General features: G+C 38.0%; 1 protein-coding gene across 2 annotated transcripts in view; it reads left to right on the top strand.

Annotated features, from left to right (window-relative positions):
* Positions 1–14,918, top strand: part of ATS1 (phospholipid/glycerol acyltransferase family protein) — a 134,654-nt gene that overhangs the window by 92,322 nt on the left and 27,414 nt on the right. For both annotated transcript variants that reach the window (XM_089815125.1, XM_089815123.1), the window contains exon 9: positions 8,455–8,533. In XM_089815125.1, coding sequence (XP_089671251.1) covers positions 8,455–8,533 — 79 coding nt within the window. The remainder of the gene's footprint in view (positions 1–8,454; positions 8,534–14,918) is intronic.

The following is a 14,918-nucleotide window of genomic DNA, read 5'->3' as shown; positions in this document are numbered from 1 at the left end:
CATATACCAGATCATAGTTATAAATCCAAGTATTGGCAAATCTGTTCATACAGATCATCTATGAATATTTCATGTACTATCTTCATTGATTGCAAATGATGTTGAATCAGATTAAGTCTGATTAATATCCAATGTTTGGTGATCTCATATTTATATATTATTTTAGTTAAGAATGCAGTCGTAACTAATCCCTATTATGATTGGGTTTCATCTTTGTATTGAATCGTTGCATATTGGAAGACATGTTGTGAATAGACGTGTCTCCACTGTGTAGAGACATGTCCATTGAAATAATATATATAACCTTGAATTGATCTGCCTAGAAACATCAAAAATTATAATTGTTATCTAGAGCAGATCGAGCATAATCAGAATTATATCAGACTTGTAGTATTCAGTATTTGTAAATACTAAAATTGCATTTCTCCTACAATTTGGCATAAGATCGAGGTCCTCATTTTCTGATTTAAACCTGCTCATATCAAATAAGAGATTATTAAATTCAATCCTGAAATATAAAAGATATCCATTATTCTAAATCTGACAGAAATTTAATCTACATTTACATGAATTGTTTGGATATGGGAGCAACTGGCTTTAGAAAACGATCCATGGTGACATTAGTAATGGGTGATGTTAGATGTATTAGTGCCATCATATTTATAAAGGGAATGTTTGTTAAGTGATCGAGCTTCAAGGAAATTGAGATTTCTGGATCCAATGCATCTTTTTGGCCTTTCACAAACTAGATAGTAAAGGGGTAGAGAGAAACCTTGATAGGACATTAGTTAAATGCAATGTGGCACTACATCGCTTTAAGAAGGCTTGTGTATTAATATTTCCCCAAATGGAATGTCGTGGGCAAGCATTAAATGGTGGTGCCTTGGGAATGGAGAGACCTTGTTTATAAGAATAAAGCTAAGAAAAACGTGTGAGGAGTTTAGTGCCTCTGTCCCCTCTAGGTGAAGGTACTCTTCAGCAAAGGCCAATGGATTTGTGACATGTGCTTGACCATGTCTCGTGGTTCATTGTCTCCGGCTGTTGTTGCATTCATTGAAGCTCTAGCTTTTGGTGTAATGCCAGCAATGGTTCCAACAAGTGGTATCAAAGCATTGGGTTACGGGTTAAAATTCCTCGGGTCAAGCTGAGGGGCGGATTGGAGGTTGGTGCCTCTGCCCCCTCTACGTGAAGGTACTGTTTAGCATAGACCGATGGATTTGTGATGTGTGCTTAACTGCCTCTCGTGTATCCCGTCTTTGTTTGTTGTGATGTTATTGACAGCTCGAGCTTTTGGTGTAACGATAGCGGTGATTCCAATAAAATGGAAGAACAATTCTTAGAAGCAGTAAGAGATTGAGACTCCCATTTGTCTCAAGAGTGACAAAAGACAAATGTCTTTCTTGTATTTCATCACGAACCAGAGATTCTAGGTATCTTGCTATTAAGATGGCTTTGGGTAGACTTCTTGTCCTTGACAAATAGACACTGGATGGATATGGTCATCTTTTTGAGGTTTCTTGCTTCGTTGTTGAATTTGACAGAGCTGAATGTGTAGTAGTTGATTTTGTTGAGGGAGATTTTCAAAACATCTTTGTAAATGATATAGAAATTGTGGTTCTTATGGTACATGGCATTAGAATGTGTTGGTCCATTGCATTCCCAAATTGTTTTGGCTAGATGTTGAAGTGGCGATACAACCATTTATTCACAATTTGGAGGTAAGTGGGTTGGAGCATCATTGACAATTAGCATGGTTGGGATGTAGCTCCAAATGGTGGGCATTGCCACCAAAGCCAACTTTGCTTTAATGGAAACCTTTGCCAAAATTGTTTTCTTTGAGGATTTCTATTATTGCGCTTGATGTATTTGCTTCTTTGTGATTAATTTTGTCTATCTTCTCCATTGAGAAGAAAACTTATGTAGGGACTCTAGAATGACAATATCAATGGCGGGTTGGTGTCTGTAGAGATTTTTTTCTTTAATAATGTAATGTTTTCAGTCTTTATTCTACGGCTGCTTGCAAAACATGTTGTTCTAACTTGACTTGGGCTTATAAGTTTGTAGGTTCTACGTTGGAGGGAGGGGGTGTGCTTTGGGTTTGCCATCCTTAAATCAATCTGGTTGAATGTTGCTGAACTATTGCATCTCTGTAAATCTTGTTGATATTAATTATTACTGCAACCTTAGTCGAGCATTACATAGTGAAAAAGAAGAAATTTTAAAAACTATATATTTTAATATGTTCAATAAATTTGTGAAGTTGTTGCTGAGTTCCAGTTTAAAAAAATTTTGTGCATGCCGATTTATTTTTGAGTTCGAGTTTCTCAACTACTGCTGAACCAGCTTAACCTCCTGCACTTTTCTACATCACCTTTGATTTTTTACATTCTTAAAATTTTGATATGAGAACAAATAAAGTGGAATGGAAAATATGAAAAGAGTAAACAAGATTGAGAGATGAGGGAAACCAAAATGCACATGGATGACGGATGTTGGAAGATTTGCAATTGTTTTGCACTGCACCATTGATGACAAAATGCAACAATGACAGACAAATATCAATTTTTTTGTTGTATATGGTCTGCATTGCTCGTCCTTTGTATGCACTGCTTTGGAGAAAAGGCTGAGTGGAAGGCAGCCAAAGAGGTCCATTAGTCCTGCCTTTACCGTATTGGAAATGAAAGAAGTCAGTTGGACAACGAAGATTATTTGAATGTAAGAAGGTATAAAACCAGATTGATTTGAAGAAAAAAAAGCATTTTTCAAAACGCAATATAAATATAGAAATTGTTAGCAAAAGTTGATGCCTTTTGAAAAGGTCATCTCTAGTCAAAGAGATGTCTTTCTTCACAAAAAGGCCTAAGGATATGTAAATTAATATTTGAGACTAAAATAGAGAGAAGTGCAAGTGTGGAATAATATCATATAGACACCAGCAGTTCTGTGGAAAATTTGAGGATGAATAATGTGTTCAAAAGAAGCAATTAGTATTTTCAGTCTTTGTCAATGAACATAACTATTCAAAGGGTTGCCCATTTCCTAGGAGTTGCATCGTTTTGTGATAACACTGTGATATAAGATGTGGCTATGAACCATGAAGAAGAATCATGCTTGGCGATTAATAAAGTATATCATATGTAAACCAGCAGCCTTGTATGAAGAGGACAATTGATATATAGATATGATTTAAGCATGTGAAGATAAAAAGAGGAATATATGCAGATGGAAAAGAAGAATACATATGGAAGAACAAAGTTAACAGAATATTTGGTTAGGAATAGTCAACACACACACACGTACATATACATACATGTTAATAGCAAGGAAGATACCTAGAAATATTCCCAGAAATACTCCTCTCTTTCTGAACAACAACTACAGAACCTGTGAATGAATTTCTCTATATATGAACTGAACAAAGATATATATCTTCTCCATAAGATTGAAGAGTCCTATATTGAAGAGCAATCGTCGACAGCTATGGAATAACAGCAACATCTTTAATATGAGAACCAATGATATCAATGAACTAACATTATCAATGAATGAACAGATGGCTGTATAATATAAATGGTGAGCACTTCCATTTTAATAAATTGACAATATACTCTGCCAGGCGGAAATTATACATTACACCTGTATGATGCCTGGAAAACTGACGGGAAAGATACATGAGCATATCCAATATCAACAGAGGTTGAGTCAAGTCATCCCAAAATTCATCTGAACATATGAATAGGGTAGGAACAATACAAAGACAGTAGGGAGCTGGAAGATGACACCAAAGATAATCATGATGCCAATAAAAGAACCATGATAATAAATACTAAGAAAGAACCAAGATATATGATGCCAACAGAATTGTCTCACAAGGTCTGAAACCACGCAGCATGCTGGAGTATCATGAAGAGAAGTACGAACATACAAGATGAATCACGCAATAGACTATTATAGATATGAAGGAGCTCTATCACAACTACTTCACCTCCAACAACAATAATACCCATTCTAACTTCTTTTTGAGTGGAAGTCACGAATTGCTAGGAAATCTGGCTCACATGGGATAGCAGTGGGATTAGAAATTGAATTTATTGTAGATACAAATAAGCCTGTGGTTTAATAGATCTAATGAGGCATATGGAGCTTTGTGTTTATCTGTTTTTCCTAATTTACTCTTTCGTATTGGACCTTTGAGTAATGAAATCCAGACAATGTTAGAGGTTTATTTGAACTCAAGAACAATTAGGGTTCATATGTTGGAAAATGGAATCATAAGTCTAAGTTGAGGCTATTTTATGATAATATAGTATTTCTTCACAAAACTAAAATCTGTAAGGATGCAACTAAAGGAATGTGGAAATGAAAAGAAAGATTTACAACTAATTCTTATTATTCTTACTAAAGTAAGTTTTGAATATTCAGTATTTGTTGCTACCTTCTATGGTACCAAGGGTGCACTTGGGACTCAATTTACAGTCCCATCCTTGGATGGTTTTTCTTTTTCTCTTACACGTGAGCAAGATAAACTTATCTAGATGGGCACTCTAAAATCCTTTTAGTCACATGCCTTGGTTGTCAACTACAGCACAAAAAAATGTAAAGGACAAAGTAGTAACAACAAAGAGCAGAAACAAAAGAATAGCAATGAGAAGGACCATAAAAAAGCCTCCCCAAAAAGTAGCTAATGAGACCCACTCTTGTAATGGTGGCCAATCATAAGAAAGATAAGGTCAAATGTGCTTATTATAAAAGACTAGGTTAAGATGAGCATAAATGTTTGAAGAAACAAATTAATCACTTGACACACATTCTTGAAAAGAATAATATCAGTGTTCTTGAATTAATAAAATAAAATTCAACAAGGTGTCTAACAAGGATAAAGAAATAAGCAAGGGGAAAGGATAGGGCAAGTCTCTTGAAAATTTTGCTTCACATACATCCACTTAGGGTCTTGATTTGGGTGCTCGCACCAGATCGCTTTATGAAAGGATGAATTTGTAACCTTGGAGCCACTGAGTGTCTTTTCCCACTTTACCCCCCCAGCCAATATGCCCTACAACAACTTAACTATGATGGTGCAGGGGACCCTTTACTATACAGGGGGCAGGGGGGCTTATCCCACAATAATCTTGTTGGGGGGCATGCATATCGATCCCCACCCAACCCGGCAACTATAGTTGGTGGGCAACCACTCGATAGTTGGTATATAGTTGGTGATTCCAGAATGCAACATCATCACTATGAATGTATCGAAGCCCGATGGACCTTAGAGTGGGAATAGATAGCACTTATACCTTAGCGATCAGCAGGTCTCACTGCAATGAAACATCTGTTATAGCTCCGAGCTATCAAAATTGAAGAGTCAGACAGAAAAAGAAGTCTGTGCCTGCCTGCGATGGCGTTCAGAGTCCTACTCATTTCATTGCCTGCACCAAACCCCTAAGATCAGTCATCTCCAGCGAGACGAGTTCGGTGCCTGCCCACCTATGCCTTATATTGTTTTGGGTGGTGAAACTCATGTTGAGGTGTGTGGGAGAGGGTTTGTTGATGTGGGGTATGATACATTCTATGATGTTCTTTGTGTGCTTTCATTATAAACTGATCTCCTATCAGCATATCAGATCACTCACATAGGTTCAGGCAAACGGGTTGAGGTCTCTCTTGATTCAGTAGCTATTTATGAGTTGCACATTGAAGCTATTTTTTTGAGAAGCTTCAAGTATACCCAAGTGATATGTAGTTAGGTGGGAAGAGTTCAATTCCATGGAGAGGAGCTACACTTGGGATCTTGTCCTTCTTCCCAAGGGAGGAAAACTTGTTCGATGTAAGTATATCTATGGAACAAAATTTTCTATAGATGTGTTGATTGATAAGCATAAGGTTTGTTTGATTGCTAATGCATTCTCCCATATTCCTAGGATTCACTATTATAAGACTTTTGCACTAGTTGTCAAAACGAGTTCTATGTGACTTGACCTTGGTATTGTGATAGCTCATATATGGGAAGTTAATTAGATGGATGTGAAGAGCACATTTCTTCATGGTGACCTTTAGGTTGACATATGCATGGAGCAACCACATGGGTTTATTCAAGATCCTTCACTGGCATGTCATCTTTGAAAGTCTCTCTATGGCCTCAAACAAATCCCTTGGGTTTGGTATGCTAAGGTGGACTCCTTCCTTTTGACAAGGTATACTCATTGCCATTCTAATCTAAATGTCTACATTTTGCACCAGGATGATACTATTAGCTTTTTGGTTGTCTATGTTGATGACTAATTGATTATTGGGAGTTACTCATCAACCATTCAAACTTTAATGCTAGACTTTAAGCGTTTTGTCTACTTCTCGGGGATTGAGATCACTCCATCTTCGTTAGGGATATTTCTTGCACAACCTAAATATGCTCTTGCTATACTCCCTGATACTGAATGGCTGACTAAAAGCCTACAGTGACTTTGTTTTTGTTTAAGGACAAACTTGAGGCTAGGTGCTCTTCAGCTTTAGTGGATGACACTTCGTATCGACAACTTTTTGTGGTTCATATACTTGACTCGGACGAGACCTGGCATTTCAATGGTTGTAGGCATGGTCACTCAGATTTCAATAGGAGCACTTTGGGATGCACAAGAAGGCAACTAAAAGGATTATTCCCTATATTGAATGTACTCACAATTTTGGATCCACTACGTAGCAGGCATGGATTTTTACTTACTGGGGTGCACAGTTTCAGATTGGGTATGAGACTCTCAGGTTGCAAGTATACTAGAGAATGTTGCTTGTGTCTTGGTTCTGGTCTAGTTTTTTGATTGATCAAGGAGTCTGCGATTGCTCTTTCATCATTAGAGGCTTAGTATCAAGGATCAGTTAATGCTGCTACTGAAGCTATTTGGCTCGGAACATTCTCATGGAGTTTGTCACTGACTTTCAAAAGCTTATAGTCATCTTTTGTGACAAACAGTGCCATACAAATATCTCACAATCTGGTCCATCATCAGATGACCAAATGTATTGAAATTAATATGCAATACATTTGTGAGTTGATTCTTGAGTAGATCACTGATCTCAAGTACCGTTCGACATCACAGATTAGATTACAGATATCTTCACCAAACCCTTCACTAAAAGAAAGTTCCTTCATTTGCAACCTTTGGAAGGTGCTTCTCAGCTCTCTCTCTCTCTCTCTGGTTTTATCTCTCTATTTATGAGGGGCTTCTCTTTTGACTTGGGGGAGCTTATTCTATTTTGAGGGTAACTTTTTGTGCACGGGTATCTGATATGGCCTCTTTTGCTGGGACCTATCATCAGATTACCCACCTAAGCTGCACTAAGTGGGGTGATAGTATAGGTTTATATTTCCTAATTGGCTATTTATTTTCCTATTCCTAGTTTTTTCCTACACTTTTAGTTATGCTTGCTTAGGATAATAAAGTGAGTAGTATGACTGGGTGCAAGGTGTCAACATCTTCAATGGTAGTTGTACTTGCCTTTTTAGGCTATTGTGGTGCTCTGTTCCTATTGGGCATATTTGCCACCTCTACCCATCCTCTTTTCCGATGTATAGTCATTCCTACCTAGTCTTATTTCATTCTATTTTATTGTAATTGTATTCTGCAGATTTCTCTCTTGGATTCTTTTAATGCTATTTTACTTTGTTTAGCATTTGCTGTTCTCCATTGGAGGCTTAACTCTATGTTACATTCTTAGTTTTATTTCTATTAGTTTTCACTAAATCTTTTTCCAGTTATTCATCTTTGCAGACTCTAACATTGATTTCTGATACCAATTGTTGTAAGTTGCTTGAAATAATGGAGTAAGAGATTTTAAAAAAAAAACTTTTTAAAGATATAACATGAGTTGGCTATGTGAACTTCTACCTAATGATTTCCCCATTTGTTTTTTATTACACAACTTGCGATGTAAGACTATATGACATTACATAACAGCTACGACTACAATCAGTCATATGAATGTTCTACTGTTACTCCTTTTAAATTATATATTTCAGAAACGATTCAATGCTCTTATATTATGTTTTCTGGGTCCCGACATAGTACTCATGTAAAGACACTTACATCTACTGTATGCATCCATCGTAAGATTTGGTAATATTTCATCTTTGCACTTTTAAAAGTGAATACATGGTGGCAAGAGCAATAGAGGAAGGGATGAATTTACTTTTCTTGGGCAACATCCTCTGTAGTTTTCATACTAAGATTTACTCAAATGTCTGTTTTCTTTAACTTGTGCTGATTTCACATCTTTATTGAACTCTATGAGACATTCTGTTACCTCAAGTCACTATTTGAATACTCTGAAATATTCAGTTGAAACAGAATGATTTGAGTATCATTCTAAAATGTAATAATTTAAATTATGTGTTTAATGCTTGGTTTCATATTAGAATATGTTTGATTGGCATTTTTTGATGGGATTCAAATTGGGAGCATGCAGGAAGGGTGGCCAACTGATCTGGATAGCTCCAAGTGGTGGTAGAGACCGTCCTGATCCAGTTACGAAGGAGTGGATTCCAGTAAGTGAAACATTATAATGCCCAGTTCTTGTTTGTCAGTGTGACTGGAACATTATTTTATTATGATGCACACGCTGATGTGTGAGATGTTATATGAGTTTATTATTTCCTATGTCTTATCATTTTTGCATCTTGCAATTGGGGATTATTAGGATAGGAAAGACTTAACAATCACTCTATACCTGAATGCATTTTCAGTTAAATATTTGACTCCACTAGCAGCTGGAATAAGAATATCAATGTCTTACAGCATTCTTTAAATTTCAATTTGATCGCTTCCTATATGCTGTTATATGTGTTTTTTACATTTGTGTAATAGAGGTTCTTTTCATATTTCTTTTAATGCATTATTTTATTATTTATTTAGGTGAGACACTTAGGAGTTTGTGTACTCTCATGAGTTGTCATGTTGACAACATAGAAGTACGCAGCTCTATTTCAGCACATGGTGTCTACAACACTGGAGTTTGCATCATTCATTGGGTTGTCATGTTGACAACACAGTTATTTGCACTCTCTTTTTAGCACATGTTGTCTACATCATTGATTTGCATGATACACCATTGTAGGCTTATCCTCTCATCATCGCACTTACTTCTGTGCTTAATGGAGGATGACCCGTATCTAGTGGACATGTGCCTGGTTGTATGACTTATCATGTTGTTGACTTCTATGCATTCTAGAAGCTCTCCAGAGGCCTTTCTATACAGGCACTCCTAGTGTACTTTCATATGGCATATTGAATGAATATATCCTCATTCTGATCATACTCTCTTCCGTCTACCATTGTGCTTGTGTTTAAGCTCCTTGGTCTTGGGTGAATTTTGCTCTAAGCCAAATTCTTACATGGTATCAGAGCTCGAGGAGATTCTCTACACATAGCCGTTCGAGACCGTTCATACTTCAACACTTCGACTCGAATCCGGAGTATCTGCAGAAATTGGGAGTGTCTAGAGCCATATCTGATCTCGCCATTGCATCTGAAACGTCGAAACGATGAAAATCGACTATAAATTTTCTTATGCTAGGCTAAAGTTGATCGTGAGGCAAATTTTTTTTGCAAACCGGCACCCGAAGGCACCGATTTGCAATCCAGGTATGATTGTTTAATCGATTTGATTGTTTGTTTTTTAGATTTGAATTAATTTCATCTTTGCAATTCATTTTTTCGAATTTAAATTTTGGGAAATTTTCGGGATTATTTTCCCTAGTCAGAGAAATGTTGTTTTTGTAGAACCGAGCAATCACACCCTGGCTCTGCAATTTATTTGTGAGGAATATTTTGCTATTAATTAATTGTAGGGTATTATATTCCAATTAGCGGGCCATATCATAGAAATCGATAGGCATCTTACAAATTCAGAGTGTACCTCTGCATAATCCGGACAGCGTTGACATGCCCCGGTCAATATCCCTCACTGGCACTCAAACAAACCACAACGGGCTTCTTTGTTTGTTGTGTGCGCATTTGGTGTTTTAAACACTACGCATGGTTTCAAACCCATGAATGTGGGATTATTAAAAAAATCCAGCGACGTATTTATAATCTTGGCACCCGCTAAAGTTGAGCTCCGGCAACGGCAAACTAATACACGTCGAAGTCTATTTAAGATCCGGCATTGGCGTGAGTTAAAACCGGCGCTCACAAAGTTTACAGTCTCCCGGTGGCGAGGCATTCACAGTGTAATCTTCTGGCGACGAAGGAAATTTTCGGCTCTGTCACTCCACCTCTGCGCAGTGACGCGGTAGTCAATCGTAGGACACGTGGACACTCGAGCAAGGGTTCCACCTCAGTGCCAACACGTTTGTCACATTAGCTAACATGGCGCCAACTGTACATCCAGTCAACAATCTCTACGCAGACCACTTTGCCAACTTAGTAGTTCGCTGTATGCCACGCAAGCAACATGTGGATGCCACTTTAGTGCATCCGACATAGTGCCGTACTTTGCCATGTCATCCCTTGTACCAGTCCGTACACAACACGTGGCAGGCAGTACATTTCCGTAATGTGTTGATGTCACGTCGACGTCATCAAGGGGGCCCATTTTTGTTGATGTCATCAAATCCATTAGCCTAAATTTGACGGCCGTCAGACCGTCATTCTAGGCCAAAGTTGAATTGTTGCGACGGTCGTATGACCATCAAATTTAACCCCGTCTTTTGCTGATGCAACCCTTCTCTAGATTGATTTTTGATTTTGCAGTATGATTTTGGGAGGCCATATCTCAGTCATCCAGACTCCAAATTAGGTGCGATTTTTTTTGAAATTGGATAGAAATTCCTAAGCTTTTGAGTGGTGCAACTCTTTTCTAGTTTTGGTGCACAGATTTGTTAGAAATTGTGTTTTTTGGCGATTGTACCTGCATATTTCTGCATTTTGCAACTTGAAATGCTCTGTACGGGCACATCTGGACTCGAAAATAGGTTCTGTTTGTTTTGAAAGTGTGTTATTTTTCGTCTACTTTCCAGATCCGCAATCAGATTGTAGGGTTGTGTGGACAAAAGTCACTTTTAGAAATAAAGCCTTTCTTTGCTTTGTATTGCTTCAGAATTGCAGCACATTGTAAAGTTCCAGATTTGTAACAAGCAAAATCAGAAGTTCACGAAGGCCAAAAATTGGCAAGTGGCCATTGTAATCGCACTACTTATAAAGTGCCAAAAAGCATCTATTTTGGGGGGGTTTCTTGATTTAGTGAAAAGGGGGGGTGTTCTTGGTGTTGTGTTCTCTCTTTTCTGCACTTTTCTTTCATTTTCTGCATTATGGGAAATTTTAATCTTCCAAAATTAATTCCACATAACTATGCCACATGGTCCATCAAAATGTGGTATCATTTAATGCACAATGGCGTTTCTCAATATGTAGATGGTACTCTTCCTAAACCAGCAAGTGATAATGTATCAACAAGTGATATTTCAGCTTGGGTAGCAATGGATAGGAAAGCTCTACGTGATATACGTTTGGGGGTTGATGACAAGATCATGTATCAAATCAAGAAGTGTTCTACATCCAAGAAAGCTTGGGATGCCTTTGAAAACCTATATGGTAAAGTGTCTGAAGAGGATGTTTTCAAAATTGAAGATGAGCTTATCTCCTTAGATCCTAAGTCATTTGATTCAATACAGGATTTCATCATTAAGGTAAATGAACTAAGGACAAAGCTTACTGATTGTGGGAATTCTATCAAAGATGACAGATTGATCTATCTCATACATAACAAGCTACCATCAGAGTATTCCACATTTGTATCTTCTTTTAACACCTCGAAGACTAGATTAGGGTCTGCCTATAAGAAAGTCTCCTTTGATGAATATGCTGATCTGTTGGATACTTAAGAAAAGAAGTTGAAATCAATGGGGATTCTCAGATCACCTAAGTCTAAAGCATTGGTGGCCAACAATGAGGGTTCTCAAAATTCAGCTGGACAATCTTCAAATAAAGGAAAGGGTAAGAAAAAGAAGTGGAAGAACAAATCAGAGGATGCAAAAAAGACAACACCACAATCCAATCAACAAGGCAAGTCTTCCTCAAATTCAAACAAGCAGGTGGACAACAATAAGGATAAGAAAAAGTGTGCCTATTGCAAGAAGTTGGGTCATGAAGAACATGAGTGTTATCTTAAGAAGATTGATCAGTTGACCAACATCATGAAGAAACATAATGTTCCATTGCCTAATGCTTATAAGGATAAAGGGTCTTCTTCAGATTCAAAGGGCAAAGGGCAAGCACTCATGGAAAATTCAAACTCTTCAAAGGAATGGATCCTTGACTTACATGCCTCTTATCACATGGGTTCTTCAAAGGAAGATTTTTCTTCAATGAAGCAGTCAAAGGTATTGCATATCTTTGTGGGAGATGATACCAAAATGGAAGTTGAAGGGAAAGGAAACGTGGAGATGGAAAATGGAGAGTTTCAAGATGTTCTCTATGTTCCAAACCTAAGTTCAAATCTCCTATCAATCTACCAAATCACTCATCTTGAAGATGGACATAGAGTTGAGTTCCTTCTTGACTCAGTATAGGTGCATAGTCTTAAAGATGACTCATTGGTTGCAGTGGGGAAAGTGAATCATAACAAAAGGTTGTACTCTTTCTCCCATTTTGTGCCCAAGTCTCTTTCAAAGGCCTTGTTATCTCAATCCAATTCAAACATGCAATTATGGCATGAGCGGTATGGACATCTTTCCTTCTGCTACCTTCAACAACTTTGCACAAACAAAATGGTCAAAGGTCTACCCAAATCAACTTTTCTTATGGTGAATGTTCATCAAATTCAGTGGATATGCATCTAGAGGGGAAGTTACAGAAAGGGAAGTCTTCAAGAGCACCAGTTGTTCTACAGATGGTTCACATGGTATTAGCAGGTCCTTTTGCAGTCAGCTAGGGTCGCTACATACTTACTTTCGTTGATGACTTTTCAAGATACACTTGGGTCTATTTTCTCCATCATAAGAATGAAGTGTTGGACAAATTTCTAGTCTTCAAGACTGATGTTGAACAGAAGTCGAGGAAAGCCATCAAAGTTATTCGAATGGACAATGGAAGTAGCTTTATGAACATAAGACTTAAAGACTTTTGTAGACTTGAGGGAATTGATCTTCAGAATCCACAAGCATTCAGTCCGCATAAGACAGATGTTGTAGCATTGAGATCCGAACTCTTAAGTCTATTGCAAGTTGCATGATACAGGCCAAGTCTCTAGATCCATCATTAGAAGTCGAAGCAATTAGTAGTGCCACTGACATTCTTAACAGGTCTCCTCATCCAGTCTTAGATGGCAAGACTCCTTTTGAGGCATGGTGTAGTAGAAAACCTATTGTGACACACTTTAGAGTCTTCGGTTGTCTTGCATGGGCAAATAGATCTTCCAGGGGTTGCAAGGCACAGTCACCTCGAACTTGTACTTTCATTGGTTATGAAGATGGTGTGAAGGCATACAAACTATTGGATCCAGAGACACAACAAATTTTTGTGGAGAAGGATGTACACTTCTAGGAAAGTTCACCAAGCTTGTCCTCTGATCCTCTCCGCACATCATATAGTGTGGAAACTGATAGTGACACTAGCGATAGTGCTTCAACAGATTCAAACACGTGGGGTTCTATCGACAGTTGCAGCGAGAGGTCACTACATCAGTTCAGTCCACATGCATATATCGACACAGTGATAGGTCCAACACAACAGGGTACATCCAGTCTTCCAGGTTCAGCATCCGTGACAGATTTGGGGGATAGTATTGATGATCTGTCTCTTCTTCTTGATGCAACAACACCTTCTTCAGTTGTCACGAGGGCCCCATTCGACCCTCTTGTTCATTCTCTGCATGATCGATCGTTACAGGTTGAAGTGATTGTGGGTACTTATGCTCAGCAGTTGCAAAAGGGTTCTTCATCAGTTGAGCAGACAGATAGTTCTTTGAGACAGGTTCTTCAGCCAGTTGAGCAGGTTTTGGAGACATCACTTATCCATGGGATTCTTTCCATGCACAGCGGAAGCGTCTCATTTGTACCCTTGGCTTTGTTTCTTCCTAAGGGGAGGAACACCATTCCGTAGTCTTGGATCAGCTTCTTCATTGGAGCAGTCATTGGCAGGCATTCTTCTTTGGGGGAGGGAGCCTATCCTATCTTTCTTCCTCTTCTCATCATTCTCTTATATATATGCTAGATGCATGTCATAATGGGGGGGTCTTGATTACTCCTTCCATCCATACATCGTATGTGTTTTTCATCTCTTTTTTTGGGGGAGGGTTTTTTCCCATGAGGTTTTCCCTATTTCTCCACTTTATGAGAGATTGCATTTGCATTATGTACATGGGTACCTAACATGGCCTAGTAGCCGGGACCCATCATGCATTTCATCCTAGATTTCCTAAGCTTAAGGGCATTCCCCTAAGTTGCATTTAAGGGGGGGTGTTGGTGTAAATAAGTTCTTATTATTTACACTTTACTTAAGTTTACTTAAGTTAATGCATTATTTTATTATTTTGCATTATTTGATTATTTATTTAGGTGAGACACTTAGGAGTTTGTGTACTCTCATGAGTTGTCATGTTGACAACACAGAAGTATGCAACTCTATTTTAGCACATGGTGTCTACAAGACTGGAGTTTGCATCATTCACTGAGTTGTCATGTTGAGATTTGTGTGATACAACATTGTAGGCTTATCCTCTCATCATCGCATTTACTTCTGTGCTTAATGGAGGATAAACCATATTTGGTGGACATGTGCCTAGTTGTATGACTTATCATGTTGCTGACTTTTACGCACTCTAGAAGCTCTCTAGAGGCCTTTATATACAGGCACTCCTAGTGTACTTTCATATGGCATATTGAATGAATATATCATCACTCTGATCATACTCTCTCTTTGGTCTACTGTTGT

Source organism: Cupressus sempervirens, chromosome 2 (assembly GCF_028749045.1).
Source record: "Cupressus sempervirens isolate cs-2001-9-10 chromosome 2, ASM2874904v1, whole genome shotgun sequence".
NCBI classification, from domain to species: Eukaryota; Viridiplantae; Streptophyta; class Pinopsida; order Cupressales; family Cupressaceae; genus Cupressus; species Cupressus sempervirens.
The sequence above is the reverse complement of the archived record's forward strand: the minus strand, read 5'-3'. Positions and strand labels throughout refer to the sequence as shown.